Below are 27,324 nucleotides of genomic sequence, written 5' to 3' on the forward strand. Positions count from 1 at the left end.
TCGGGACGGTTTAACAATAAGACAATATAAAATAAAATAGAATGCAGCATCCTAATACGATTTCCAACCAACAATAAAACCCCAATTAAAACAATCAGATCATAACATATAGGGAAAATAAAAAGGTTTTAGCCTGGTACTGAAAAGAATAAAGTGAGGATCAGAAAAATCCTTGCTGATGTACTGCAAATCATCCAAAGCTTTACCAATAGATACCTATCTCCTGTGCACTAATACAACTGTGCTATTTTTCTCTCTAGATATGGTTATATAGAAGATAAAGTTGTACTTCCTCGACATACCCCTTACCATCTCTGTGCAGCAAATACCACTGGGATTTACATACTTATGTCAAATATATCTGACCGATATGATACCTTCTGCTTCAATGCATCAGGTATGTCTTGGTTTCTTCACATACTTCCCCTTGAATGTATGTTAGAGTTATGCATGCGATGCCTAATTGTGTTTGTTGTATGTTTTTATTTAAATAAAAAATTTCAACCTAAAAAAAAAAAAATTCAACCTAATTGTGTTTGTTGCAATGGTTCTGTGGCACATTTTCACATTTCTCTGTGAAAGAGAAGAAACAAGAGATTAGAGAATCTCAGCATGTTCTAAGAAATATTATTGTATGACTGAACATCTTGTTACCTACCAACTTGAACATAACCAACTACCCATCTACTGTGGTTTTACGGGAACTTCACAGGTCTCTTATTTTTGAAGAAAATAAAATAAAATACAGATATAGGAGAAATGCATGTGGGCAGTGCAAGCCCCTATCCACAGCAGATGGCTGACCTCCTCACAGTCAGTCTTATTTACACTCCAGTGATTCTCTTCTCAGCTGAACTTCTGATATCCCCAGTACATTTGGGTAGAAGAAAGACCCTTAGGGAAAATGGGTTTAGATAGCTAAGTAGTAAGAGCAGAGAGCGTTCACTCCAATCAACCATGTGCTTTTTGTATTCAAAAAATTGGATCCCCATCCTGTGTTTTCTATGTGATTGTGGCAAGCCTAAATGAATGAATCTGTTAATCTTGTCTAGTTTGACTTAGTGCAAATAAATGTCCAGAAGTCAGCAACTAGAACGGGATCCCAAAGGGTTCTGAATTGTGGTCCATGCAGGGCTGTTGTGTCCTAGGAATCTTACATGTAGCTGAAGTTCAGTCAAAGCCCAATAAAATACTTTTGCCATATAATGCTGTTCTGAAAACTAGTAATCATTCTAACCACAATTTCCTTGAACTTTTATGATTGTCAGGAAGTAGATGGTATTTTCAGTACCAATGCAGATGTTAGCCTCATGCAAATTTTAATCTTGCAGCTGTTATCACAGTTTTCAAGGTTGGTGTGCTCTGTGTGTGTTTGTGCGTGTGTGTGTGCTCGCACACGCACATGCACGCACATGTTTTTAAACAAAAGCCCATATTCAGTATGAATGAATGCAGGGACTTAGCGTTGTATTTGTGATGGCTGAGTTCTCATTTGCACCTTGGTGCAAAGCCAGGGGTTTTTTTTCACTTCCTGCTTCCTTTGCTGAGTTTTACAAAAAATAAAAAGAGAATATTCTGTTGTTTTTCTCCCTGCAGAACAAAGTGATATGAATTGTGACCCAGTGGTAAAGTTATACTCGGTTTGGCCGAATAATGGAAGCCATGGAATGGAAACAATAGGTAAAAAATTAATTCCATATATGCTATGTGGGGGTGTATTTTATAGATTGTACATCAGACTTGCAAATTTTTACTCTGTTGGAAGAAAAGGTGTCCAGAGAATTTATATAAAATTATGTATACATTTTAGAAGAGAAATCTAATCTACTTCGTGACAGTATAATATCTACCTAAGTTTCAAACCATCAATCTCTGCTTATGTACTAGGATTAGACTTTCTAAAGCCATTCTGAAATAATTCATATTATTATTAAATTCTGTAAGTGAGGCCCCACAACAAAATATTGCTGGGGGTGTTTCTGTTTGCAGGCTTCTCCCCTATCAGCTATTCTTGTCTTAATGCTTTTGAAGAACATAATGTGTGCCTTGATGCATGGGTTCTTTCTCATTCATTATGCAGTACTTCAGAAAGCAGAATCATAGGTGTATTTGCGCCTTTGCTTTCTTGTTTCTTTCTCTAGTCCCTTTTTAAACTGATAGCTCAAGCAATGCTGAAACATATTAATAGTGTTGAGTAAGTCCCTGTACTGAACAAAGTTTATAAAATGCACATTCATGTACTCATTACATTGTCGATAATGAAATGGGCTTTGGTGGTTGGTTTAGAAGTAGGTGCATATTGACTGCAATATCAAGAACACTAAGGGCACAATACTATAGCTGCTATACAAAGTTTAGATGACCATAAGATTTTTTTTTAGAATCCCAGCTGTGATCTTGGAAACTTGCCCCTAGCTTGGCTGGGGGGGCGGGGTGTCCATATTCAGAGCTTCCTTTCTCTGCCCTCTCAGCCAGTGTGGAAAGAACCACACTGGACTGTTTCTGTGGTTGGAAGAGCAACCTTGGCGAGGGGCTTTTTGGAGTGAGGAATGGAAGAGAGTGGTGCCAGAGGCATACAAATTATCTGAGTGTTGCAGCCTTTTCTCCATGAGCTCTGAGACAAAAGGCTAAGATAGTCATCTAAGTGTTTATGGGGTGGCAGAAGCATGCAAGTAACCTCTGTCTCAATGTTCTTTCTGCTCTGCATAGGATGCAAATAATCCTAAAAGTTTGGGGAGTTATAACAGCTGCGTTGAACTGTGCTGCCCATATTTTCATGCATCTGAGCAGCTGTAAAAATTGTCTATCAAAAAGCATTGCAAAAGATCAAGAATGACCAGTGCACCACAAACAGAAGATTGAAAATAGAGGAACATGCAATATCTCTCTTTGTTAGAAAGCTTTACATAGTTTAGGGCTGCAATTCAGACTTCCCCAATCCGCTGCCTCCTGATATTTTGAACTGCAACTTTCTGACCATTGACCATGTTGACTGGGTGTGATGCGATCCAAAATATTTGAAGGGCTCAGGGCTGGGAAAGACTGGTTTAATTAATTTGCCCTCAAACGTTTACCTTCTACCCTGTGCTTTGTATTGGACAATTCTCTGCAATGATTCAATGGTGTCATTTGCCAGACTTGCAAAGTATTAAGTGTAATCCACTGAATGTTTCTGTCGCACAAGAGGTTGTCCATTATGCCTGTGCAATTGCTTGTGTAAACAGTTGCACAATAGATTGCACAAGAACTATGCATTTGAACCCATTCGTAATGGTTTGGGCAAGGGTAATACACAACTGTTTGCTCAAGCACACTTGCACAAATAGCACTTTAGTCGATTCTCCTTTTGTGCCTAGTTGAAAACCCTAGTTTCAACTAGCAGAATACCATTTGTACTAACAGAATGACTTAGTTGGATACTGTCCTTGTTTATCTGAGTAGCCCATGCCAACTACCTTCCACAATTTATAGAACAGAAAAATTCCTGCGACTCCAGAGTGACCTATGGCCATTTGCTAAGTGATAAATTACTACAGTGTGCATGCTGCCACCTTGTACACAAGCCATGTGTAACATTCTGACATATTGTCAGGAGCATTTTACTGCTAGATATCTGAGTATGGATAGTGGGTATGGTTTCTGAGGACACTACTGAGCTGCCTGAGGCCTACTGTAAGGCATTTGATAGGCATTTCAAGAATAAAATTTCTTGCAACTACTTGCATTTGAGTCCAGTGATGCAGTAGTAGGTGGTTAGAGTTCGGTATCCAGGCATAGTCTTGTCCAGTTTTTGAATGAGTTCCAGTTTCGATAGCTTGCAGACACTGACAAGCTCTGTAGACAGGTGAACCTTTGCATCTCTTGACTTATAAAAATCAGCAGGGTGGGAACAGCCAGCTGGGCCAGAGAAGTGATTAATGTCTCTCTGCAAGAGGAAGTGGTTCCTAACTAACTGAAAGAGGTAGCAGCAAGACCGGTCTTGAATAAGTCCACTGTAGACCTGTAAGATCTTAATAGCCTTAGGGAAGTGGCAAATGTTCCTTGTCTGGGCAAAATCCTAGAAGAGCTAGCTTTAAACAGTCTTGGATAGCACTAATTATCTGGATCTAATTCATTCAAGATAGATTTTAGTGTGGAAAGGCAGTACTGGTCCAGTTCAGATATTATGTTTTATCAAATATTAGGGTTATGTGAACAAGCCTTTGGCTTGCAACCTCCCTTCCCTTTTCTGTTGACTGGAAGCAGTTAAAGAAGGGCAAACTGTGGTTAGTGTAAACTGGAGCATACTGCAAGAAGTCATGGTCAACTCATAATTAGTAGGTTGTTTAAGTGAATGATAGTTTAAACTAGCCAGTTTTTCGTTTTTGGACATAACTATAAGCTCCAGCAAAAGGATGCTTCTGGTTGTCTACTACAACATGTTTAGTAGACAACTAGAAGCATCGGCCATGTTTGAAGACTCATCAGGAGTGCTTGAGTCTGAGATTCACCACTGCTTGTTCACAGACATGGTTCAAACTGACCGCTACGTTTCTATATGCACAATGGCCCTGGTTAAGCTACCCTTAATAAATAGCTGTTTCTATGGTCAAACCTTTCTTCCTCTTTCCAACAGAAATTTTCAACACTGATGGCTCGCGCTTCCTGGACGGAAAGAGAGTCACAGAGCAGCCTCCAGTGACTGACGACGACAGCAGTGTAGGCAGTGGTTCTGCAAATGACAGAATAACAACAGATCCCACTATCATCAGACATGGTATCTCCCAGTATCCTTATCCTCCAGGTAGGACTGGAAACAGAACCACCTTGGGTAATCATGTGAAAAAGTGGCAGGTATCAGTCAGGATAACAGTCTCATGTTAAATTCCATCAATGGTCCATTTAAGCCAGTACTGAAAGCATCCAGAAAGGGCCCTTTGTTCCTCTGCTGTACCAAAAAATGCAGAGGGTCTCCATGTTAGCTGTTTTAACCAATTACAGTTTGCCAATGGCAACAATGTCCCATGGTGTCAGGAAAAGGCGTTTCCCAGAGTTCCTACCTAATAACTTTAAGGAGATTGATGACCTTGTGTATAGACAAACATGAGGTTGTACCCTGTTTGTTTCCTGCCACTGACTGAACCTGTTTGATCCAGCAGAGGATTTGCCCTATATCATACCATTTTATATCATACATATGCAGTGAAAAATAAGCTTATTTTTCCAAAGAACAAATTCACCCACCAAAATAAATATCAGTATCAGAATTATGGTGATGCACTCTTCTCATAAAAATAAGTCCATAAGAAAGTGTAGAAAATATCTTCACACTTCCCTTTCCTTCCTATTCCATTTTCTTTTTTTTTCTTTTTTTTTTCTTATACAGGGTTTTTTTTCCCCAAGATGTCCAAAATCATAACTTGTTTCCCAGTCCAAAAATTCTAGAAACAGGAAACATGATTGTTTAAAATACTTTTGGTGAAAGGCCAAGCTGGTGAGGCTGCTGAGTCTTCCAGACTATTCTGCTTAGCAATCTAAGCAAAGCTTGTCTTGGTTCTGACATAGCACTAAGTTGTGGATAGTTCAGGGCTGAGATGAAAGTTTCTGATCCACTTGCAGCAGCACCAGAGGAGGAGAAGGGAGCTGGCTTGTGCATCAGGACACTCATCTAGGCCCTTTAATGTACTTGCCAAGCAAGATTCCCATCGCATTCCTTCTGAAACTTTAGAGAAAGATGAGCAGTGGGAATGAGGAAGCAGGAATTGCTTCAAAATTTAAGAGAGATCAATATTTTATAAGATTTAATAATGAAAACTGTATGAGGGCTGGGTCATTAAATGAAAAGATTACAACTCCTCCCCCTCCTCATCCTTATTAATGTTATTGGTATTATATAGATGATGTTACCCGAAAATACCATATTGATGACTATGATCCTGACGACAAGCATCCTGAAGACAAACATCCTGAAACTACGAGTAAGCACAACAATTTATATTAGCTGTTTCCAGACCACTGAAGCTCTTTCTTAGCAGCTTACAAGATGCCATTCCTGTGGTTATGAATCAAATATCCAATGCTCAAATATCTTCCAAATTATGTGTTTCTGGAATGATTATTAAGGACATAATGTTGAGTGTCTGGTAGAAATATGAGAAGAATCAGTTCCTACCATCTCCTTGTTGTGTGGTTGGTGCAGGAGTGAGCTCATGACCTAAGTTTTCCCATGCATGTGAGGTGGAACATGGGTCTGATTGTCAGATAGACATGATCTGTTTATCCTCCCCAAAAGAGTGACGAGTATCAAGGGAAGAATGAACAGACTTATTATTCATGGCATTTTATGGAGTTGGCTGGCTGTGCATCTGCTTGCTTCTCACTCTGTGAAGCAATCATAAGCAGAGTGAAAACGTTCACCCAGTCTGTACTCAAGGGCATGATTAATTCAAATGTTATATTCCTCTCTCCAATGTGCTATTCTGTCACATGTCCAGGCATCAGCATGCCCTTCTGCATAATCATCTGGAAAGAACCATTTTTGTTTATTGTGTTTTGTAGAGCCTTCTTTCCATTTGTGAAAGAGAATTTTCCTTTTGCTGCATACAGATTTAATTTCTGTGTATTCCTGAATATCAGGAATATCAATTAAAGCCAGCGATCAAGAACATATACTATAGTTTCAGTCTAATGTTGCCTTGAAACGGTGGCAGAATACTTCCCTAGGATCCTTTCTTCTCTAATGGACAGAGCAGGAAAACCAAGAAAAAGGCTGTGTACAAAAACATAAAGGAAACCAGACATCCTCTAATTCATATGAAAGGTGGTTGTATGGCTATTCATATGAATTAGAGGATGTCTGATTTCACCAGGTAATTATAATTTCTGTCACATACATACACCAAAAGAAAAAGAGAGACCTTGGTTTGAGACTGCCTGTGACATGACCTAGGAAGCTCCTGATGAGAGCTGTAAAATTTCCTTTCAATGTGGGTTTCTTTGCCCAGAATGGTTTTTGTATCTTTTGAAATACATGAATGTTCAGAACCAGACTCAATTAAATTCCTCCAAATAACAATTCTTCATGTAAACTGTAACTAACAGACCATTTCCTCCATTACTTACGTACTCATCTTTATATGTAAACATTTGCCAGGACTGGGCAAATGGGTGATTTTTCTGCTTAGTTTGGATGTGGTTGGCATTCCGGCTTTCTCGATAAGCCTCCTTCGAGTTACTTTTGCGCCTCTTAAGGTGCAACCCTATGCAGAAGAGAACTACAGAGCCCAGGCAGCAAGGCTGACTGGGACATGCGGAGAATTGTGGGCCTTTTCCCTAAGACTCTATATAGGATTCTGCATAGTTTCTGTAGTCCCATTGATGGTGACACATACTTCCTGTGTTGTATCAATGTCTTTATTGTTCTGTAAGCTAATACAGTAGCTGATTCAGTTATACCCTGCTTATTAAATTAAAATATGCTCTCTCTGCCTCCTTCATGAACCTTCTAAGGTTAAAGAAAACATGCACTTGGCAGCAGAATACCTGTTGGTGGTAACTTTCCTTTATGTGGCAATGTGTAAAAGGGCAAAAGCCTCTGCTAAAAGTTGTTGCAGTGGGATCACAACATAAGGGAAGTCTGATGTTAGGAATCTGAGAGAGTAAATATTTAAGAGACAAAAGCAGAAGTTGATCACTGTTAGACACTGCATTTTCCAGTCTGGAAGCACAAACAACAGTAGAAATGTGAATCATACTTGCCTGTCACATACAATTGGCTGTCTGTGGAAAACGTATGACATTTATACCAAAGCTGTTTCTTTCGTAAGAATAGTTTCAAACCTACCGTCTGTTTGGGACACTTACCTGCAACAAGAGATTTACGGGGTTTGCTCTGGGCAAATAAAGTTGAGAATATATGTGCATTCTAACTGCGGCTTAAAATCAGTGTTGTGCTAGCAACAACTACCAGTCTTCCTAGCCCTGCAAAATAGCTTTTTGGGTGCATGGGTGGCTGCAGCAAATGGGAGCACCCCTCCCATTTCGCATTGTGTTGACAGAATTGCATCTGTCAGCAGAAAGCCATGGCTGGATTCAACCCTTTGATCCAACCTTCCTGTTTCAAGTTGGGGCGGGCAAGGGGGGGTGGTGTAAGGATTAAACATTTAAGCAGCTTTCTGAGAAAAGATGGAAAGTTCCCAAGTTGGATAGTGTCAATCTACGTAAGTTTATGAAAAGGCAAGCTGATAGTAAAGCTGCTTACTCTAATCTAATTTTTAACCTGGGTCTATTCTTTAAATACAGACAACAAACCAATTCATCAAAAGTGTCAGTGGGGAATAAGAGTTACTCTTAATGTCAAATTGGTTCTAAAATGTTTAAATATGGTTATGCTTTTATGACTGTCTCTATTGTGTATTGTCAGTAGGACAACATCCGCCAAGAGAACCCATTCAGATTTCAAATGGTTCTGAATGTTGGAACTGGGGAAAGATGGTCTTTTCTCCACCCTTTGCTCTATACCTAGATCAAGGTTCTGATCCTGCTGATCTGTGCGAGGTGCAATGGTGCAATTAGGGACATTGTCCTCCTCTGAGCTGCTTCATGGTATTGTCACACTCCTGATGCTTTGTCTATTTCTGTACTTGATACTTTGGTGATGTGATGGATTTTTTCTTGCTTGCAACTTCCCTTTTGGCAAACGGCCTTCTGCCAATTACCTTGATTTTAACCAAGTGCTGGATACCTTCTGTATTATGCTTACTTAGAATATATATCAATGCCAAACTTTTCCATACCATTCTGTTCGCAGCAGATTTTGCTAAGATTTTGACATCTGAAATTTGGGAAGATTTAATTGTTATTCTGCTATGCTTGCTGGTGTTGCTTCTCGGGGAATGAATGGGTCTGAAGTCAACCTTAAACATTTTATTTAAGCAAATCTGTGAGGAATACCAGAGTGGCATTCTGCTTTATAGAACTTTACAGGGGCTGGAATAGATGACCTCCAGGGTCATTTTAAATCTACACATTCTGGAACTCAAAGTTTATGATTGGTTGTCTGATAATGCTGGATATTACTGTACTGTGGACAGTCCAAGAACTGGCTAATGTTTCCATCTGTGTGCAGTATCAGTTTCATTCCTTGTAAATGCTTTCAGAATGCAGAACTGAAAACTAAGAATCACTGTTCTTAGAACAAAGAAGAAAGAAAGAAAGAAACCGTCTTTTTTTGGGGAAATGCCCACAGGATAGAATTTCCAATATGAATTTCTTAGCCATCTTCATTTTCATTTTTTCCCATTGTGCTGAAATGGAAAGTTGCCATTCTGCTTCTCTGGTCAATGAGTTCTTCTTCTCATTGATCTCTTCCTCTTCTCAAAGCTTCTTCTGGTTGGATTTCTGCTGCTTCCACTTATCATTGAAAATGCTCTCCATCAGATTTACATCTCCACATTTTATAATGATGTAAATGAATGGATGAGAAAATGATAAAGCTCTTCTCTGTCTCTGCATTGCCGCAATGAAAAGACCAAGACCCAGCACTGGAACAGAAGCAAATAGCTGTGGGAAATGCTCCAGAACTAACTCCCTGACCCATCATCCTAGTACGATAGAAGAGTGAAAATGCAATTACAAAGAAAACAGTGGAGTTTCCTCCCAAGAGCACTAGATTCCTGCTTTCATTTATCCAGTTATGGATAAATGTTCATATGTATTATAGATAAAATGTAAATATTTACATTTTTTACTTAATCATGACAGAATTAGACTCATATGAGAAAGAAGAAAATTCAGCAGAAAAACACAGAACATCAGAAGAGGATAAGAACGATAACAAGGCTCATCTTTCTACTAGTATCAGTAAGCATAATTCATTTTACTGTGATGCTGCAGAAATGGCTCACAGTTTTTTCCTGGATGTGACAGCTTGCTTATTACTCACGTAGATCCCACAAGTACATTCAGACTTCATGTGTTTATTTTGTGCTCACAACATTCCTGCTGTTTCGTGTGGTGTTCTCTTTTTTTCTGTGCTGGTATGCTTCTGTTCCCAAACACAGGAATATTTTACTAGGGCAATTCAAACAGCAACCAAAATGCCACTCAAGAACGCAGAATGTAGTTTTCACTAAGATGAGGTTCCGGTGATGGAAGACAAGTAATATAAGCAATGTGTTAGTTATTCTGCCATCTTTACAGCTGCAGAAATGTCAAGTAAAGAAAAGCATCATGAAAACTCTACACAAGGTCAGCAAACTCCAGAAGATTTACCTTTATGGTGGCCATCTGAAGAACATAAAGGTGTGCGCAACACAACCTCCAGGAACGGTAATGCCTTACATATGTTTTAGTCAGTGCCTTTTTATGTTGTTTAATATATCTGGACAAGAGACAGGGACCCTTGATGAGATATTTCTAGCAGTCTTCATGCATTCTGCTTGCGGAATTTGAAACATTTGAGCAAGTATTTCAGCTGGTTAGTGTTGTGTTTGTACACTGTTACCATGAGCTAAGGCAGGCTCATGGCTGCCAATAGCATGCAGGGCATTGTAGGGGCTGGCTTTTGGCATACCAATGAAAGTATAATTTAAATACTTCTACTGGCATGCAGAAAAGCTAACCAGCACATTGCCTGCACACACGCTAACTGTCTCAGCTCATAGTTCCAGTGCATGGGCAGTGCTAGGCTTTTACAGCGGAGCAGATACATTGAGATATCTGCTTGGTAGCAAATGCCACTGAGCAAGACCTTGTACCCATAGCTTTGCTCTACTTGCTTATGGGAAAAGGGATACATGCTTATGTTCACATATGCATCTTTCCCATTTAAAATGCAATTGTGAGGAGCCTTAGACCAACTAAATTTTTATCGCCATGTGTTTCAACATGGATGTGGATCAGCTGCATAGAAGTAACACGTGAAAGGAAGAACTTTCATGATTGAAACAAAGTCTTTGCCGTACAAGCTAGTTTTCTCAGATATTTGTTATAACTTTCCCATGTGATTGGAGAAGAAATATTTCTCTAGTCTTGCCACGTGCTTTCTTGCATTTACTTTGTAACTGTTTTAAGTAATTACATTTTTAGTCATCACTTTATCTCTTCTAGTTCTGTACTGCTGCTGCTTTTTCAGCCTTCAATTAAATCTCCAGATTTTCTGAGCGCTGTTGCAAAAGCTTGTTGACATGAAATCATTACCTTGTCAAACATTAACCACTGTAATTCTCAGGCATTATAGACTCAGAAAGACATTATTTAGAATTTCTTCACTATTCTACCCCTTTTATTCCACAGTGTTTCCTTAGCCTGATATTTTTCCAATATTTTTTCACAGTCTATCTGCTGGACATCCACTGGGACATCAGTAGATGATTTCTTAGACTATCCTTTCTTTAATTTCCTTCAAAACAAAGTCAGTTGTAAAACAAGAAATAGAAATAGAATTTTCTCAGCCTCAGGGATAGCTTTTATGTGGACCAACTTCTCTCATATCATAGATAAATAAACTTATGTTTTCAAGTTTTGACCAAACTTTTTCAGCAAGTAGGCAGGATTACAACAGCTGTAAAACTGTAGGGGAAAAGTTGCACATGACGATGGCCTTAGACATTGGAGTTCCCTTAAACCAGGAAACATTGATTATAGTGATCTTTTTTCAGTCTCTAACAAAAGCACAAAGCCTCTTATTTACTTCTCCCTATTTAAGGATTCTAGACAGTACCAGCTTGACATCCTTACTAAAACAAATCAAAGGTGCAATCAGGAATAAAAATTAGCAGTTAACCAAATAGATTTTGTTACAGTAGTTAACTGGCTGTGGGAAATGAGAGAAAGAAGGGGGGAAAGGGAAATAAGTGGGCTAAATGCCTTTATGAACCCAATTTTGTTTCAGGCAAAGTTCTGTCAGCAGGAGTTCTAACCTGATGGCTTTGCCTTATTGTGTCTCTCAGACACAATCACTTTATATAGAACCAATCTTTAAGTCAAACAAAAATCTTGTTAATAATATGTTTTAAAAGAGCAAGCTTTCACTGTTATCAATAACAAGAAGACTCATTCCCACCCTCTTTTTTGCATAAACTAGCAATTAAGAAATACAAGTCAAAGTGTAATGGAGGTGGAACAGTATGACAGGCTTAAATATTTGCAGCAAGCTTTGTCAAAACAGATGTGAGACTTCAAGATGGCAGTACAGAACACAACAGCATGAGAGAAGCTCTCAGACCAGTGAAAGCTTTGGGAGAAGTTACAAGTGAAGTCAAAGTAGCATCCAGATACTAATAAAGAAAAGAGATACTATTCTTTCCATTTTGCTAGCACAGGCCCAGTATAGGATTCTGCTCATTCTGTCCACCGTTGCTAAAACATACAAATATGTTGCCAGGTATTCTAACTTTTCTCTTGACATGAAGAATATCGTAGAATGCACCAAATGCATTTGAAAACCCACTTGACAAGCTACTACATCTTTAGGAATATAGGGGTGCTTGTAATGACCCCCCTTTTTACCCAGATGTGAATACGTGAGTGCAAAATACATAAAAGAGCTTGCCAAGCATGAATAGTTCTTGCATCTGTTACTCTGTGTGCTGCACCTTAAAAGATATTTTCACATAAGTACAACTGCAATGTACATAAATTAAGAAGAGACAATTTGACATTGATGCATCATTCATATATTCTCTGTCTAGGTATTCACCAGAATGGTTTGCAGGGAACCTAGTAAAAATCAAGAGGATAAAAATCTAAGTAAACTTTCCCCACTTCCTATTTATTTTGTTTTATTATTGCTGAATATTGATTTTGGCATTGTATTATTAATATAAATGTCCTGTTCTTTCTTCCCATGTCCCTGAACTAACTTTTCTCTATTGTATAAATAAGCTGTGCCAAATTAATACTACTGGAATTGCTGTGGAGAGTTAATGCCAGAAATTTCAAACAGACACTGCTTTCTTGACTTAAACACTAAGTTCATAGATGCGAAACCTCTTTCTCCTTTCTTCTTATTGTTGGCACTCATGGTGTTTACTCAGAAGGGTGCTGATGGACGGTAGCTTAGTTGGGAAATGTTGGCTTAACAAATAAAATATCACAACTCATTCAGCTATTGTCTGAACAGCTGACAGCCCTCCTAAGAAACTGTACACCTAGCATCATTGGAACTACTCTGTTTGGTTGCCCAGTGTGAGCATAAGGAAGTGTAGCATCCTAAAAGGTCTTGTGGGGAAGGAGACTAAGTGATAGTAATAGTCTAAAAATTTCTAGGATATAAACTCCATAGTGGCATGAAAAATAGCACACTGATCACACTGGCAAGCCTATCTAGCAATCTTGGGATAAGGCCTGTTCTATACAATAAAACCCAACCCAACCTAACCCAATAAAATCCAACTCATTCAAGACATCTCTGCAAGCTCTTCCATATCCATCTGCACGATACTTGTGTTCTCCATTGTTACATGCAGGTGTTCTTGATGTTTCTTAGTTCAATAATTCCTTAAAGCATCCTAGTAATGGGATACTTTGTGAACCAGCTGACTTTTTGATACCTGTAGTTATTCTTACTGCTGGCTCCATTCTTTGCAGTCTTCATGTGCAACACCCTCAGCAGGTCTTCTTAACCTAGAAAATGTGAGTTAGGCACATTGAAGATTATATTCTGCTGCCTTTAGTTGTTAGACATCTATCTCAAATGACTTGGTGTATACAGCATTTCTGCACTGCTTCTCGTTGGGTCAATTCGTATTCAGATCCTTTTCACAAAAAGTTCCAACTCACATTTTCCAGCTGGACTGAAACTCTAATGCTAGTGTCACTAAGAATCTCTTCTGTGGCTTTGTTGTGCTTTAGGGACCCAAGTGAATCCTAACAAACATTAGTATACAATAGCTGTACTTCTGTCTAGCCCAACTACATTCTTGGTTTTCCTCTCACAGCTACAGGGCACAATCCAGATTTTCCCAAAGATTTCAAGCCCAGTTATATTTTTTGGATTGCAGCCATACCATTGGATTTTCTTGTACCAATGAAATTTATGTGTCTTATTCTTCATCTTGAACTCAGCTTTGAGAATAGTAAAGAAATGAGAAAAGCAAGAAAAAAAACTGTTGATAGTATTTATTTTGGTGATAGGAGTTGAATAAAGAGATCAAAAGCTCACCATAGGTTTACATCAATAAATCACTAGATGAGAGTTCTGAAGAAAATGATGATGAGGATGATGATGAGGATGATGACGAACAAGGGTCTGGGAACATAATTCCTGAAACAGGTCTTGAGTGGAACAACAGTGGTGACATGGAACCTCAGCCATCCAATACGAGTAAGAACTAATTCCAGTAATGTGTGGACTATGTTATATTGAAGTTAATAGAATGTGTCTCAGTAAAAGCTTGTACACATCTGAGAAATGGTCAAAATAATAAATGATAGCCTATAGAGGGCAATTGACATTCAGTAACACAAAGTCTTATCCAGAATTATCCAGTTGTGATTGTTGTAATGTTACAAGGAATGCTCTGAATTGTTTTCCTATGTCAGTATTTCTCTGTACATACTCAATTGGGAGCTGTAAATTGCTTCTGTACTGAATACTGCTACAATTTTCTTGGCTTATGCTAGAAATGGAAAACTCATGGATTCTCTCATAGAATCTTGTTTTGCACTTTATTTTTGAGCTTTATTTAAATGAATGGGGACCAAGGTGTGACATAGCTTATCCTCTTTGCATTATAGGCATTTTCCACTTGTGCATTATGAAAGTTCACTTCATGTAGTAAACATCATTTCTGTACTTCCATTCTTTAGTATGGAATGGATATTTGACTGTTCATATTTTATTGCTTTTATTTCGGTTGTGTGCATGTGGCACTAAATGTGCCAATGACTTTAGATGTATTTAGAAAGCTACAGTTCCTATCTGCACAGGGCTCTTATTTAATCACTAGTGTCTTGTTGACAGCAGGCTTACTTGTTGATAGCAGGCCGAATGTGAGCCAGGAGTGTGATGCAGCAGGTAAGAAGGCAAATGCCACTGTTGGATGTATAGCCAGAAGGGTGGCTTCCAGATCTAGGGAGGTGTTGATACTGCTCTGCACAACACTGGCGCACCCACAACTGGAGTTCTGCATCCAATTCTGGGCTCCACATTATAGGAGAGACATAGCTACGTTAGAATTAGTTCAGCACAGAGTCACAAGAATGGCAGCTGAGTTGGGAGGGATGACATATCAGGAGAGATTGAGGGAACTGGGTATTTTCAGCCTGGAGAAGAGGAGACTCCGAGGGGATCTTTTAGCAACTTACAAGTATATGAGGGGATGTCATGCAGAGGAGGGTTGTGACCTGTTCTTCCCTGCATGTTCCAATGGGGCAAAGCTCAAGGAACCAGGCTTCAGGTTGGATGTCAGGAAGCACTTAATGATGGTTAGGACCCCTAGAATATGGAAGGGGCTTCCAAGGGAGGCTTCCAAGGGAGGCCCCATCAGCGAGGGTGTTTAAGGAAAGACTGGACAACCACATGTCGGGGTTTACATGAATGGAGCCAGCTAATGCTGGGAGTCAGACTAAATGGTCCAGGAGCCCCCTTCTGACTTGCTTTGTTTCTATGTTTTTCTATGTTTCTATGTCTGATCTTTTTCAATTAAACATGTTGCATATGCATTTTTCCTACATATTTTCAGTTCAGAAGCATATTTTGCTATCTCTTCAGTGGTATGTGGTATGTTTTTGTGGTGGTGTTGAAGACTATTCTTCTGGTTCAATAACAGTTGAACCTACAGACATTATATTTCTGTTTCTTAAATTATTTTATATGTCCTTAACAATTCTATCTCCTAACAGTGAAAATGCAATTGAGTGGTACTAGTCAAGGTGCTTGTACTCATTTGTCACTGTTTCTGCTAATTAATTCTGCTGTACCTGATACAGTGTTCTGCGGGCAGGGGATAATTATCACACATACGTTATAACATTTTTATAGTTCTTCTCTAAAGAGTAAAATCAAACGATTAGTCTAAGATATATTTCTCTTCCAAAGTGTATCTATTTTCAGAGAACTCCTAAATGTTTCCAACACAACTTTTCAGATACATTCTACTGTATAGTAGAAAAAGACCCAACATTTAAATTTATCCTTTAACAGAATCCTGACACAAACATTTACCATCTGTTTCAGTTCTGTGCACCATGTAGCTGTTCACAGCACTGGAACAAAACTAATAAAAAGAGGAAGAAGAGATAGCCCTTGGCTAAAGGTGGAAAAGCATTTGATGTGTTAGGGTTAGGGACTGGGCTACAAGTATATATTACGTTTCTCTTATCTTTGGGCATTTTCACAGTCACAGATGCCATTTATCTGTGGGTGATGCTTCTGGTGATGAATCTCTGCAGATTCTTTCACACAAGCTCTTCCATGACACTAAAGAATATGGAAGTGTGAACCGTTCCTTACAATATCCATCTGTTTTAGCCAACTTTGCTCCAGTTTGCAATATCTACCAATTTAATAGATTTAGAGTAATGCTGGTTCATTGTACTGTGCCAGATATTCCAACCAATATCCATTCAACCATTGTCACAACAGCTGTGGTCTCCAGCAGAGATGTCAAACACGAAGACTCAACCCACGATTCATTGGTACATGGTCTACCCTCTGGAAGGGACAATGAAGTCACATATTCAACAATTGGCACAAGGGAGGATGTGCCACCTGGAACTGTTCCTCCAGGTGATAAGGAACATTATTCAACAACTACTGGTATGAGTAATTGAGCATGAGCTTTAAAGTAATTTCTTTAGCATGAAATACCATTTGTTTGTACAATAGCTACACCTAGAATGTAATTAATAACAGGCAGCACTGTTCCATTTTTACTAGTACTACATGTACAGAATATACTGGGATGACTTTCCAGCCTACACATTTAAAGGCACTCCCTCCCCACACCCGAGATGTGTTCTGCTTCATCTACCAAAACCATGAAACCAAAATCCCAAGTATTATTTAGGTTTGGCTAAGCTAGGGTGAGTCACAAGTGCCATCTTGCATTTATTTCAGACTCAGTTGTCCCCTGAAATTTGCAGAAATTCCAGACTGGTGTGTCATCCATGCCCAACCATATCTTTAAAAAGTATTTTAAAATTGCTTTTCAGTGTAACAAAGTCAGCCTCCTTGCCCCACACAGCAAGTGCTATACTGGGCCAGTTTGCAGTGCTGAAGTAGACACAGATCAGCTGCCCAATCAGTGAAAGTCTGTCTGGAAAAACAGAAAAGAGCTAATGACTGCCCAGAGCCAACCAAGTGACCATTCTGTGTTTTTAAGAAGGCATTGCTTGTAGATGTCACAAAATTAATCTAGAACAGCCCCATATTTAGAAGCAGAAAGCTAACTTGAGCTCATTTTATCATGCTTTCCCTTGTTTTAAAGGCACAACAGACTTTAAAACTAGCTTACAAATATAGAGGCATACAGATCTTTTAAACCCAAAGGCATCGTGTTATCAGCATTAGAACATTTGTGATGAATAAATTGCACATCCATACACTTTGCTTTGCAATGTTGGTTTCTTTATGGTAGAACACCCTGGTGTCTTTTGTTGCAGATGGGAACTCCCTTGCTTTCTTACTGCACAGGGCTTTTTGCAGTCTTGGTGTTTCATCTTGAATTGTTGATATAAAGCATGTTCTCTTAGACTCAGCACATTCTGTTTTCTGCTGAACGCTGTGAAAAGATTTTACTTTGAAGGAGAAATCAGGTGGTGTGGTGGTGGTACCTCAACATATTTCTGGCAATTTCCTTGGATTCAAACAGCAGCACCTTTAGAACAAAAAGAAATCGCTAACACTTATCCTGGCACAAACTCCCAACTAAAACGTGTTCTTCAACTTGAAGCACAAGGCTACATTATCTGTCAGAAGCATGCCGCAAAGTCCACAAACATTCCAAGATGTAAATTTCCAAATGAAAGTAGAAGACAAAAGAAGACAAAAAAGAGATGGTGCATGGACTTAAGTTGCTCCTGTGAATCCAGACAATGCAAAATTTGGGGATCTATCAAATGTCTTTGATAGGTCTGTAAAGGTGTAAGCAGTTATCACTTCTTTTCTGCCACTATTATATTCTCCTCTGCTATTGCTACTGGTCTTTGGGGCACTCTCTGAACAATCAACAGCTGAAAATTGAGGTGATGGCAATGGGTGTCTGTGAACTCAGCAGCACTTCCCGCACTTTGATCTAGCTTCATCCTTCTCCTGCTAATCTACGTAAATGAAAATACATGCCGTGTAGGTGTGTTTATATATTAACAAGACAAAGAAAACAATCTGGATGGTTGTTCAGCAAGCATAATTTTGGAACTGATTCAAAACATCATCATAACAGCTGTGTCCTCCAGTGATGATTTCTTCAAGCAGGAAGACTCAGATCAACATTTCCCTAATGGGACTCACCCTGGATTGGAAACTGAAGCCCTGGAACCTACAACAAAAAGCCCTTCTGATGTATTGCATCCAGAACATGTTCCCTCAATTGAAACAGAGGGAACTCTGCAAGAAGAAACTTTTCATCATACAGGTATCCATCTAAATAATGAATTATCACATTATGATTCAAGTTAATTTTCTGTCTGAAATATCTGCTTTCATTTCCTGATCCCATTTCCTGGACAATGAGTGATTAACTTTACTTAAAAATAGATATTGTAGCTCTTGGGGTGCTGTGAGTTTCTTTCAGATATCCTTCTGCATGCCAAAGGTAAATATGCTAAATTAATGTTGAAAGTTTGTTTTTTATCTCTAAACATAGCAATTCTAATCATAAAATAATATAATGGCACATATATAAGGAAGTTTCATATGTGTGTGAGCACACAGAGGTATGAATCCAGCTTCCTTTACTATCTGGTCATTCCAAAGTTCTCTAGTGTTTTTTCTCTGTTTGGGCAGTACAGCAGTTTGGGTCATTTTGATTGAGACTGTTGCTCCAGCTTACAACCTGGTTAAATTGAAGAACTTGGAACTGAATTGATGAAAATTTCCTGAAATCCATGGAACTATCTGATTATGTAAAGAGACTAAACTGATACCCATTCAAGTGCTTTGGTCTTATTGATTCATGAGTTAGTAATTTGACCCATTTACACATTTTTTTACTGATTAAAATGTTGCCAGAAAGCTTTTGAACTACACTGATCCAGATCATTAGTGAGAATTTTTAGGTGCATAAAGAATATGCTTCTGCATTCACTTTTGTAGAGGTGGCAAGTTGTATTTAAAGAGGAGCATGCATGGAGCCCTGGTCCTAAGCTGAAGCAAAAATCTTAATGTGTAGGATCTTACCAAAACACCCACATATATCTGAGCTATTATTTACTAAACACATGAAAAGTGGGAAGGTATTTATTCCTGCTTTATTTATCATCACCACAACAGTTAAACCCTTCAATGAAAGTACCGAACATGAAGAATCACATCAAGATCAGCTATCAGGTATCTCTGAAGAGAGGAGCAAAAAAAGCCCTACAACAAACAGGACAATACATGATGTCCTAGAAATACTTACCCCTCCAAGTAAGAATGAACATGAAAATGAGTCTTCTCAGACAGGTACTTGCCAGTAGAACTAATGACTTTATGTAGTCTTATGTTTTCAATATAGAAGACAATTCTTCTTAGTTCTATTTGATAACTAGTAAATCTGAACTAGCTTGTCTTATGGCCTCATATGCTTTTCCTATCAGAATGAATGGCACTTCTGAAAAGAGTAAGTTGTTACTGGGGAAAGGGAAATTACATCGGGTGCCATGGTCCTGAACAACTATTTATATACATGCTGATGCTGATGTTTGCAGTACATTCATGGATCTCCTGCAGTCACAGATTAGTCTGATACTATTAACACCCTTCAAAAATCTAGATCCTAGTATGCAGAGTTTAGGACATTTAAGATCAGTTTGATTTCATAGAATATTATGAGAAAGCCTTCAGTTAATAAAGGAGTAGGAAAACTCAAAGGCTGAAGAACCAAAGGAAGACAAAACATGAGAGGGACTGAATCCATAAAGAAAGTCATAGCCTTAAACCACTTTCATTCTCTTACACATTAGTAAAATGTTCTTGTTTTACTTTTCACTATCCAATCTTGTAAGAGCACATTCCTAGATCTTGATAATTCCAGTCTGCTGCTAAACATCTTTTGCAGTTTAGATAGAACTGGTTGCACTGGAAATATCTATCTATAAATATTGTTTGTAATTTAACTTTTCTGTAAATTTTCCTTTTGTTTGATAACTAGGAAATCTCTCTTTTGGCAGTTTTTCAGTTTTTTCCTTACTGAGGTGGCCATTACATTTTGGTATACTAAAATTGTTTGGAAAACTCACATTTGGTTCATCTAAAATGTAGGTTTCACACTGGATCAAATGTATTCAGTTTTATTTTGTTAAAAGTAATATTAGTCTTGGGATCATAGTTTAGGCTACAAGTGCTAGGAGCATATTTCTTTTATTTGCTTTCTCCATGAGTTATATTACAACCACATGCATCTCTACTGCATTTGGGAAGCACTGATAGTGAACAACATACTTCAAATACATTGCTTCTAACACTAATGAGATTTTCTGACACATTTCCCCTGGAGGTAGCAGCTGGAGCCTCATTAAGGAAATTGTGCACAGAAATGTCATTTTATCTTTATTATGGAACTATCATTATTGGTGCATAGATTTTTTCACTTTTCATTTTCACCTGCTTATCCCTAGTTTCCTTCTTTTATCTCATAGAAGTTAGAAGTAAAGGCAGAAAATATAATCAAATTGAATAGCTGTGATATATAGTCATTACTAGGACTTCCAAACCTACAATTGACTTGTTTAACATATGCCACAAAAAAGTAACTAGGATACTACATTTCTCAATTTCATGTTTTCGCTGTTTTAAAGAATTTTAACTGGATTATTACTTAACTTCTTTACTTTATGAATCAAAACAATTTGGTTAACATGAACAGGATTAAAAGTACTGATTATATAAGCACTTTTATTTAAAATGCTTATACATAAAGTAAAGATTGAAATGCTTGATTTAGTGACATTCATAAAGAAGTCTAAATTGCATTCTTTTTGCTCATTTTGTTGAGTGCTATCCTTGACAAATTATAGAACTGCATACTATATGTAGAGAGAAGCCCAAAGAATATTTCAAGCAGTAGTTCTACATATACAAATTGTCAAAATACTTAATCATCAAAACAGATATGGAGACTAATGATGAGATAAAACATGAAGAAACTACTCAAAACCCACTACCAGATGGTGTGTCTTCTGAATGGGACAGTGAAGAAACATATCCCACAAACACATCTGGCAAGCCGATGCTACCTGGAATTGTTCCTCAGAGAGAATATGAGCAAAACAATGAATCCATTTATACAGGTATCTCCCCCCCCCCCCCCCCCCCAAAAAAAAAGCAAAAATAGTTTACTCCTCTTCACCCTGAATCAATTTTTATTTATTTATTTATTTATTTTCCAATTTATATCCTGCCTTTTTCCTACAAAGGGCTCAAGGCAGCTTACATCTCCTCCTCCATCTTATCCCCACAACAACAACCCTGTGAGGTAGGTTGGGCTGATAGTCTGTGACTGGCCCAAAGTCACCCAGTTGCTCCATGGCTGAGCGGGGACTAGAACCCAGATCGTCTGAGTCCCCAGGCCCACTACACCTCACTGGCTCTTGTTATGGTTACAGAGCTTGTTCTATTTATTTTATTTATTTTTCAATTTATATCCTGCCTTTTTCCTACAAAGGGCTCAAGGCAGCTTGCATCTCCTCCTCCATCTTATCTCCACAACAACAACCCTGTGAGGTAGGTTGGGCTGATAGTCTGTGACTGGCCCAAAGTCACCCAGTTGGCTCCATGGCTGAGCGGGGACTCGAACCCGGATCGTCTGAGTCCCAGTCCCACTACACCTCACTGGCTCTCAGTGTTTCTCAGTTAAGAGAATTTATTATTCTCTTAAACGGGTGTAATCCTAACTCCACTGAATTGGGATTGTAACCTTAAATACTGCTGCATCCCAACCAACATAGTTGACACTAAGTAATAAGGGATGTGGTTCCATCATTGTAACAGTTGTGGATGCTGCTGGTGGCACTGAACATGAAGATCCTTCTCATGATATATTGATCCATGGGCTTCATCCCTCTGGGAGCAGTGAAGAGAGAGATCTTGCAAACACATCTAGAGATGGTGTTCTCCCTGGCATTGTTTCTCCAAGTGAAAGCAAGCATAAAAAAGATTTGGAAACATCTAAAACAGGTATCAGGACATTCTATTACCAGAGATCAATTGATTGATCTGAGAGCAATGGTTAATTGTACTGGGTTTAGATGAAATATGCCTAAAGCTAGTCAGAATGATAATTTATTACTATACCAGAGGTGTAGCTATTTTAGCATGTGGCAAACTAAATCCTCTGTTACCCTCTGCCTAATTTATGGTAGCATATGCTTTCCTAGACAGATGGTCTATATTAGCTGCACCAAGCAGACAGAAATGGGAGTTTATATGCAGTGCAGTAAAATGGAAGGCAAAGCATGTTAATTGATCCAACCATCATCTAATAGCCATGGACTTGACATACTATGATAATTCTGTTCGTGTCCAATGATGAATGGAAGACATGCTGGGTTGAACAATGACAGCAAATAACCTGCAAAGTCATCTAGAATTAATTTGCTGCTTGGAATCTACCCTCTAACTAAAAAGAAAGGAAAAGGAAATGTCACAATCAGATACCAATAAGGAAAAGAGAATCTTTTTATGTATCATTATTTTGCCTAGATTAATTTGATTTTCCTGTAGAGTGTATATAGAGATAGAATACACTTCAGATAGAACATAATTCTGTCTTCACAAGAATTAATGGTTTGAGTATTAGTGACCTCCATTTTCCATCATATGGAGACATAAAATAGCACTAAGTAAACATTAGTAAAACTATGAAAAAAATAAGTTAAAAATGACACGGTCATCTCTGTAACAGAAGTCGTTTCTGGGGGTTTTAATCACTCTGAAGATTCTACTCATGACACAGTATTGCACGAGGAACATTCTGAATGGGATGGTGAAGAAAAATATCTCACAAACACATCTGAAGTTCATTTACTACCTGGAAGTTTTCATCCAGCTGAAAGTGAGCATGAAAAAGAACCTTCAGATACAGGTATCAGCTGGGGAAAATATTAGATTCTATGGATGTTTAGACATTTAAAAAAAAAATCTTACAGCTCTCAGCATTACCCTGCCAGCCTTAATGGCTGGAGAAGGTTGGGAGTTGTATAATTTTTTCTGACTGACTTATATTGGATAGTACACTTTGTCTTTTTATTTTCTGCCTTCTTTCCAGATGAGTTAGGTTAATCAATGGGCTTTTGCTAAGCCACAGGAAGCAATGTCTTTTGGATGAATACTAAGTAAATAAAGTGGGAAGTACACATGCAAACATGGCATTTAAAAGAGATCAGACCATCATTGGAATAGGCACCAGCCATGAAGACTACCTGCGATTCGCATGTTTATGAGATGTGTGTGCAATGAAAACAAATATTTACAACATTTGTTTACTGGTTTTCAACCACAGTGGTTTGCAATAGTTCCTTATTTTTATATGGAAATAATTCCCTGACTGGAATAATTCTTAAAAAGTGAAGCAATTATGGAGCTAAAACATCTCATTAGACATCAGCTGAAAGAATTCAAATAATTTCCATTCTGATGTAAGATGAAAGATTATTCAGTCTTCAACTGTAAATCATAGACAACATACCACTAAATTAAATGGGATTATATGTAAAGTCCTGGTAGGATAGATTTATATTTCAACAATACATAATACTTAGTTTTTTTCAAAATTGAGGAAAAGGATCATGTAGATCTACTATTTTAAAATATTCAAACCATCATTGCAACAGCTGTTACCTCCAGTGATAATGGCAAGCATGAAGAGCCCACGCAAGTATCAGTAGTGGATGGCATGCACCCTGGATGGGACAGTGAAGACGACCACCCTGCTGTGAATGGAACTAGGGATGATATTCCACCTAGAATTATTCCTCCAGGAGAAAGAACACAAGAAAAAGAAATGTCTCCTACAGGTACTTCCTGAAAGTAGGATTCTAACATGGTTGTATATCCATGCGCTGTTTCTCCAAATGGCATTCCTTTTGAAGAACCAGCTTGAGTCCTATTAATCTGCAATAAAATCATGATGGCATCTGTAACTTTTCTAAAAGTACAGTCAAGGGAATTTAGATATTTATGCTCCAAAACTGGAATTGTCCCATAATTATGCAGTATGGGGAACTGCTACTCAAAGCTCATTTTCATTCCCTAAAAATGCACCCAGTACAGTCTGGATAAAATAACTGTTAGTACAAAATATTATACTAAAAGTATTTCATTTTAACAAATGTGATTATAAAAAATGATCCACCATATTGTAACAGCTGTGGTCTTCAATGGCAACAACTATGAAGATTCTCCTCAAGATCCGTTGACCCAGGAGACACATCCTGGTTGGAATGATGAGCATAAGCATTCTGCAAATGCATCAACGAATGATTCAGTAGCTGGAATTATACCCACATCTGAAAATAACCATGAAAAGGAAACCTCACATATAGATACTGGTGAGAAATAAAAGATTAAAATATTCTTTTTGTTGCTGTTCAAGTACAGTTAATGACATAATAATACACAAATCTCACTGTGTATCTAGACTTACCAAAATATGAAAGGCATTGTCCAGTGGTTTGTAAATGATGAGATTTGGCCATGCAAATGTACCATTTAAACCTTAGTTCACCATTGTTGCAACACCATAGGTCTTTAGTTGCTATATCAGCCACGAAAACTCTGCCCATGATCCATTTATGGTAAAACTTGTTGATACCTAAAATTATTTCTCCAAAAGAAATGTTGAATACATATGAAACATATCATAAAGTTCTACACAAGAACTGTGAGGTAGACACTCCACCTTTTCTGTTGCTAGATACCATATTAATTATATTGTTTTTTTCTTCTGATTATTTGTAGCTTTTTCTTTAACTCAGTACTAAATTCCTGCTGATTGCTACTAAATTTTCACAGTGGTTTTCCACTAAGAATATTAATAAATTTCAAATTTTAATCTAAGTAAATTATATGGGAAGTGACTGTACAGTACATTTAAAATTTATCCAATCACCATTATAACAGTTATGGGATCCAAAGATAATGCCATATCCAAAGATGAAGATGCTACTCATGATTCAATTATGCATGAAGTGCATCATGAATGGGGTAAAGAAGACAAAGTTCTCACAAATGGCACAAAAGATGAAGAATCACTAGGAATTGTTCCTCCAACTAAACAGAACTATGAAGAGAAAACCATTGATACAGGTAGTAGTGGAAAATATAGTCTAAATTATGTGGGGTTTGGGAATCGCTTAGATTAGGTACATCATTGATCACCACTAGGTTCTTAGTTTTATTTGGTGAATGGGACCACATGGCTTGGAGCCACAATATCTGATGGGAAGTCTCTCCCAACCACATTCTGCTAAGATTCTACATTCAAGTTCTGGGACCTGCCTCTGATTGCCACCTCCAAGGGAGTCTTGGTAGGTGGCAACAAGGACAAGGGCATTGTCAGTAGTGACACTCCAGTTATGTAGTGACCCCCTCCACTGAGGCCTTCCGGTTGCCAACTTTAGTATCTTTTCAGCACCAGGTTAAGAATGTCCTCTGTTGCAGATCATTTGATTAGTTGCGTGAGGGCTTTGTTAGTGCCTTAAACAGATTAGTTTCTTAAACAGTTTGATCAATTTATATAGGCTATTGTAATTTTGTGTGCATTGTATTTTGGTTTTAAATTTTGTATGGAAACTTTTTTTAAATGTTTTTGTAGTTTTATATTGCATTTTTACGTAAAGTTGTAAACCAGCCAGAGAGCTCTGACTATTGGGCGCTATAGGAAATAACTAACTAACTAGATAAGAATGTCCATATACCAAGTATATCTTCTACACAAACTGTATTAAAAAGAAAAGTTCTTGCACTGGACATATTAATGGAAGAAGTTGAAAATACTGGGCAATGAGTCAAAGGGTGGAGGTTGGCCTTGGCAGGGCAACAATTTATATTTTAAATATCCAAACCTAAGTACATCATTGATTCATCAAACAGTTGTCATTCACAATGATCATGAAGACTCAACTCAACAGCCATTACCTCCTATTCATCAGCCAGGCTGGGACACAGAAGAAAAATATCTCAGTAATACTTCTAGAGATGGTGTACTCATGGGAGGTAATGAAAATGAACACGATCTTTTACATACAGGTATTTCACTGGATAATCATCTTATTATAATTGGTGAAGTGTACTACAGATTTTTGAATATAGCATGTATTTCGTTATCGCACATTGACTAATGTTTAGCTCTGCTGTTTAGTATCAAGTTCTGTCAATGATTCACATGCCTGACCTGCCCTATTCTGATGATTTATCTTGTTAAGATGACAGATAGGGTGTGACTTCAGTTGGCTATTACACTGTAATCATATATAGACATAAAGAAGTGGTTCTGAATCTGATTTGTCTTCTTGATACTCCTAATATTCTGTTCATTATGATGACTGTGTGCATCTGCCAATTGTCCAAGTTCATATAGTGGTATTTGCTACAATGGTCATTTGGTAACCATCTGAACTACAGTATACCCCCATGAAGTCGCGGTTCTGCGTTCACGGCTTCAGTCTTTCACGGAATTTTTCTCCAAGCGACTCCAAGCCGATCTCCTTGCAAATAAGCCAGCACCTCACCATGCAGTGGCTTACTCACAAGGAGATTGTTTCCTCTGAGTTTGGACTTGCTTGGAGAAAACGATCTCTGTGTGCACCCTCCCCTGCCTCGCCACGTGCGTGCGCCCAGCCCGGCCCGGCCCGCACCTCCCGCCTGCACCACCTTGGCAGCTGGCGTCTATCGCCGGCAACAAATTTGTGGTTTTTCACAATTCACTATGCTTTAGGAATGTAACCCCCGTGAATTGCGGGGGACTACTGTACAATGCAATTGGAGCAAGTTAAGATCAGGACAATACTTGCAGCCAAATGTGGGCACTGTTTAGAGAATGGAAAGTCAAAGAAAATAGTCATCAGCCATTGATAGATGTTTAATCACACCTGGTAGTGACTTGTTCATAGCTTCTGAATTGTTTGCTCACCCGTCAATAGTGTGAATAATACAAATATCATGGTCAAGTCTCTAGAATCCCCATTATCAAATCTGTTGTC

The 27,324-nt window shown here is 38.2% G+C and overlaps 1 protein-coding gene across 1 annotated transcript in view; it reads left to right on the forward strand.

Moving 5' to 3' along the window:
- CD44 (CD44 molecule (Indian blood group)) overlaps nucleotides 1-27,324 on the forward strand; it is an 86,829-nt gene that overhangs the window by 48,019 nt on the left and 11,486 nt on the right. The window contains exons 3-18 of the mRNA XM_044435671.1: nucleotides 261-397; nucleotides 1,597-1,680; nucleotides 4,616-4,783; nucleotides 5,877-5,957; nucleotides 9,742-9,840; nucleotides 10,180-10,308; nucleotides 14,171-14,305; nucleotides 14,996-14,998; nucleotides 16,568-16,741; nucleotides 18,366-18,596; nucleotides 19,286-19,588; nucleotides 21,235-21,414; nucleotides 22,115-22,300; nucleotides 23,028-23,207; nucleotides 25,244-25,429; nucleotides 26,216-26,371. Of these exons, the coding sequence (XP_044291606.1) occupies nucleotides 261-397; nucleotides 1,597-1,680; nucleotides 4,616-4,783; nucleotides 5,877-5,957; nucleotides 9,742-9,840; nucleotides 10,180-10,308; nucleotides 14,171-14,305; nucleotides 14,996-14,998; nucleotides 16,568-16,741; nucleotides 18,366-18,596; nucleotides 19,286-19,588; nucleotides 21,235-21,414; nucleotides 22,115-22,300; nucleotides 23,028-23,207; nucleotides 25,244-25,429; nucleotides 26,216-26,371 (2,432 nt within the window). The remainder of the gene's footprint in view (nucleotides 1-260; nucleotides 398-1,596; nucleotides 1,681-4,615; nucleotides 4,784-5,876; nucleotides 5,958-9,741; nucleotides 9,841-10,179; nucleotides 10,309-14,170; nucleotides 14,306-14,995; nucleotides 14,999-16,567; nucleotides 16,742-18,365; nucleotides 18,597-19,285; nucleotides 19,589-21,234; nucleotides 21,415-22,114; nucleotides 22,301-23,027; nucleotides 23,208-25,243; nucleotides 25,430-26,215; nucleotides 26,372-27,324) is intronic.

This window comes from Varanus komodoensis, unplaced genomic scaffold (assembly GCF_004798865.1).
Source record: "Varanus komodoensis strain SLA01 unplaced genomic scaffold, ASM479886v1 scaffold3, whole genome shotgun sequence".
In the NCBI taxonomy this organism is placed as follows: Eukaryota; Metazoa; Chordata; class Lepidosauria; order Squamata; family Varanidae; genus Varanus; species Varanus komodoensis.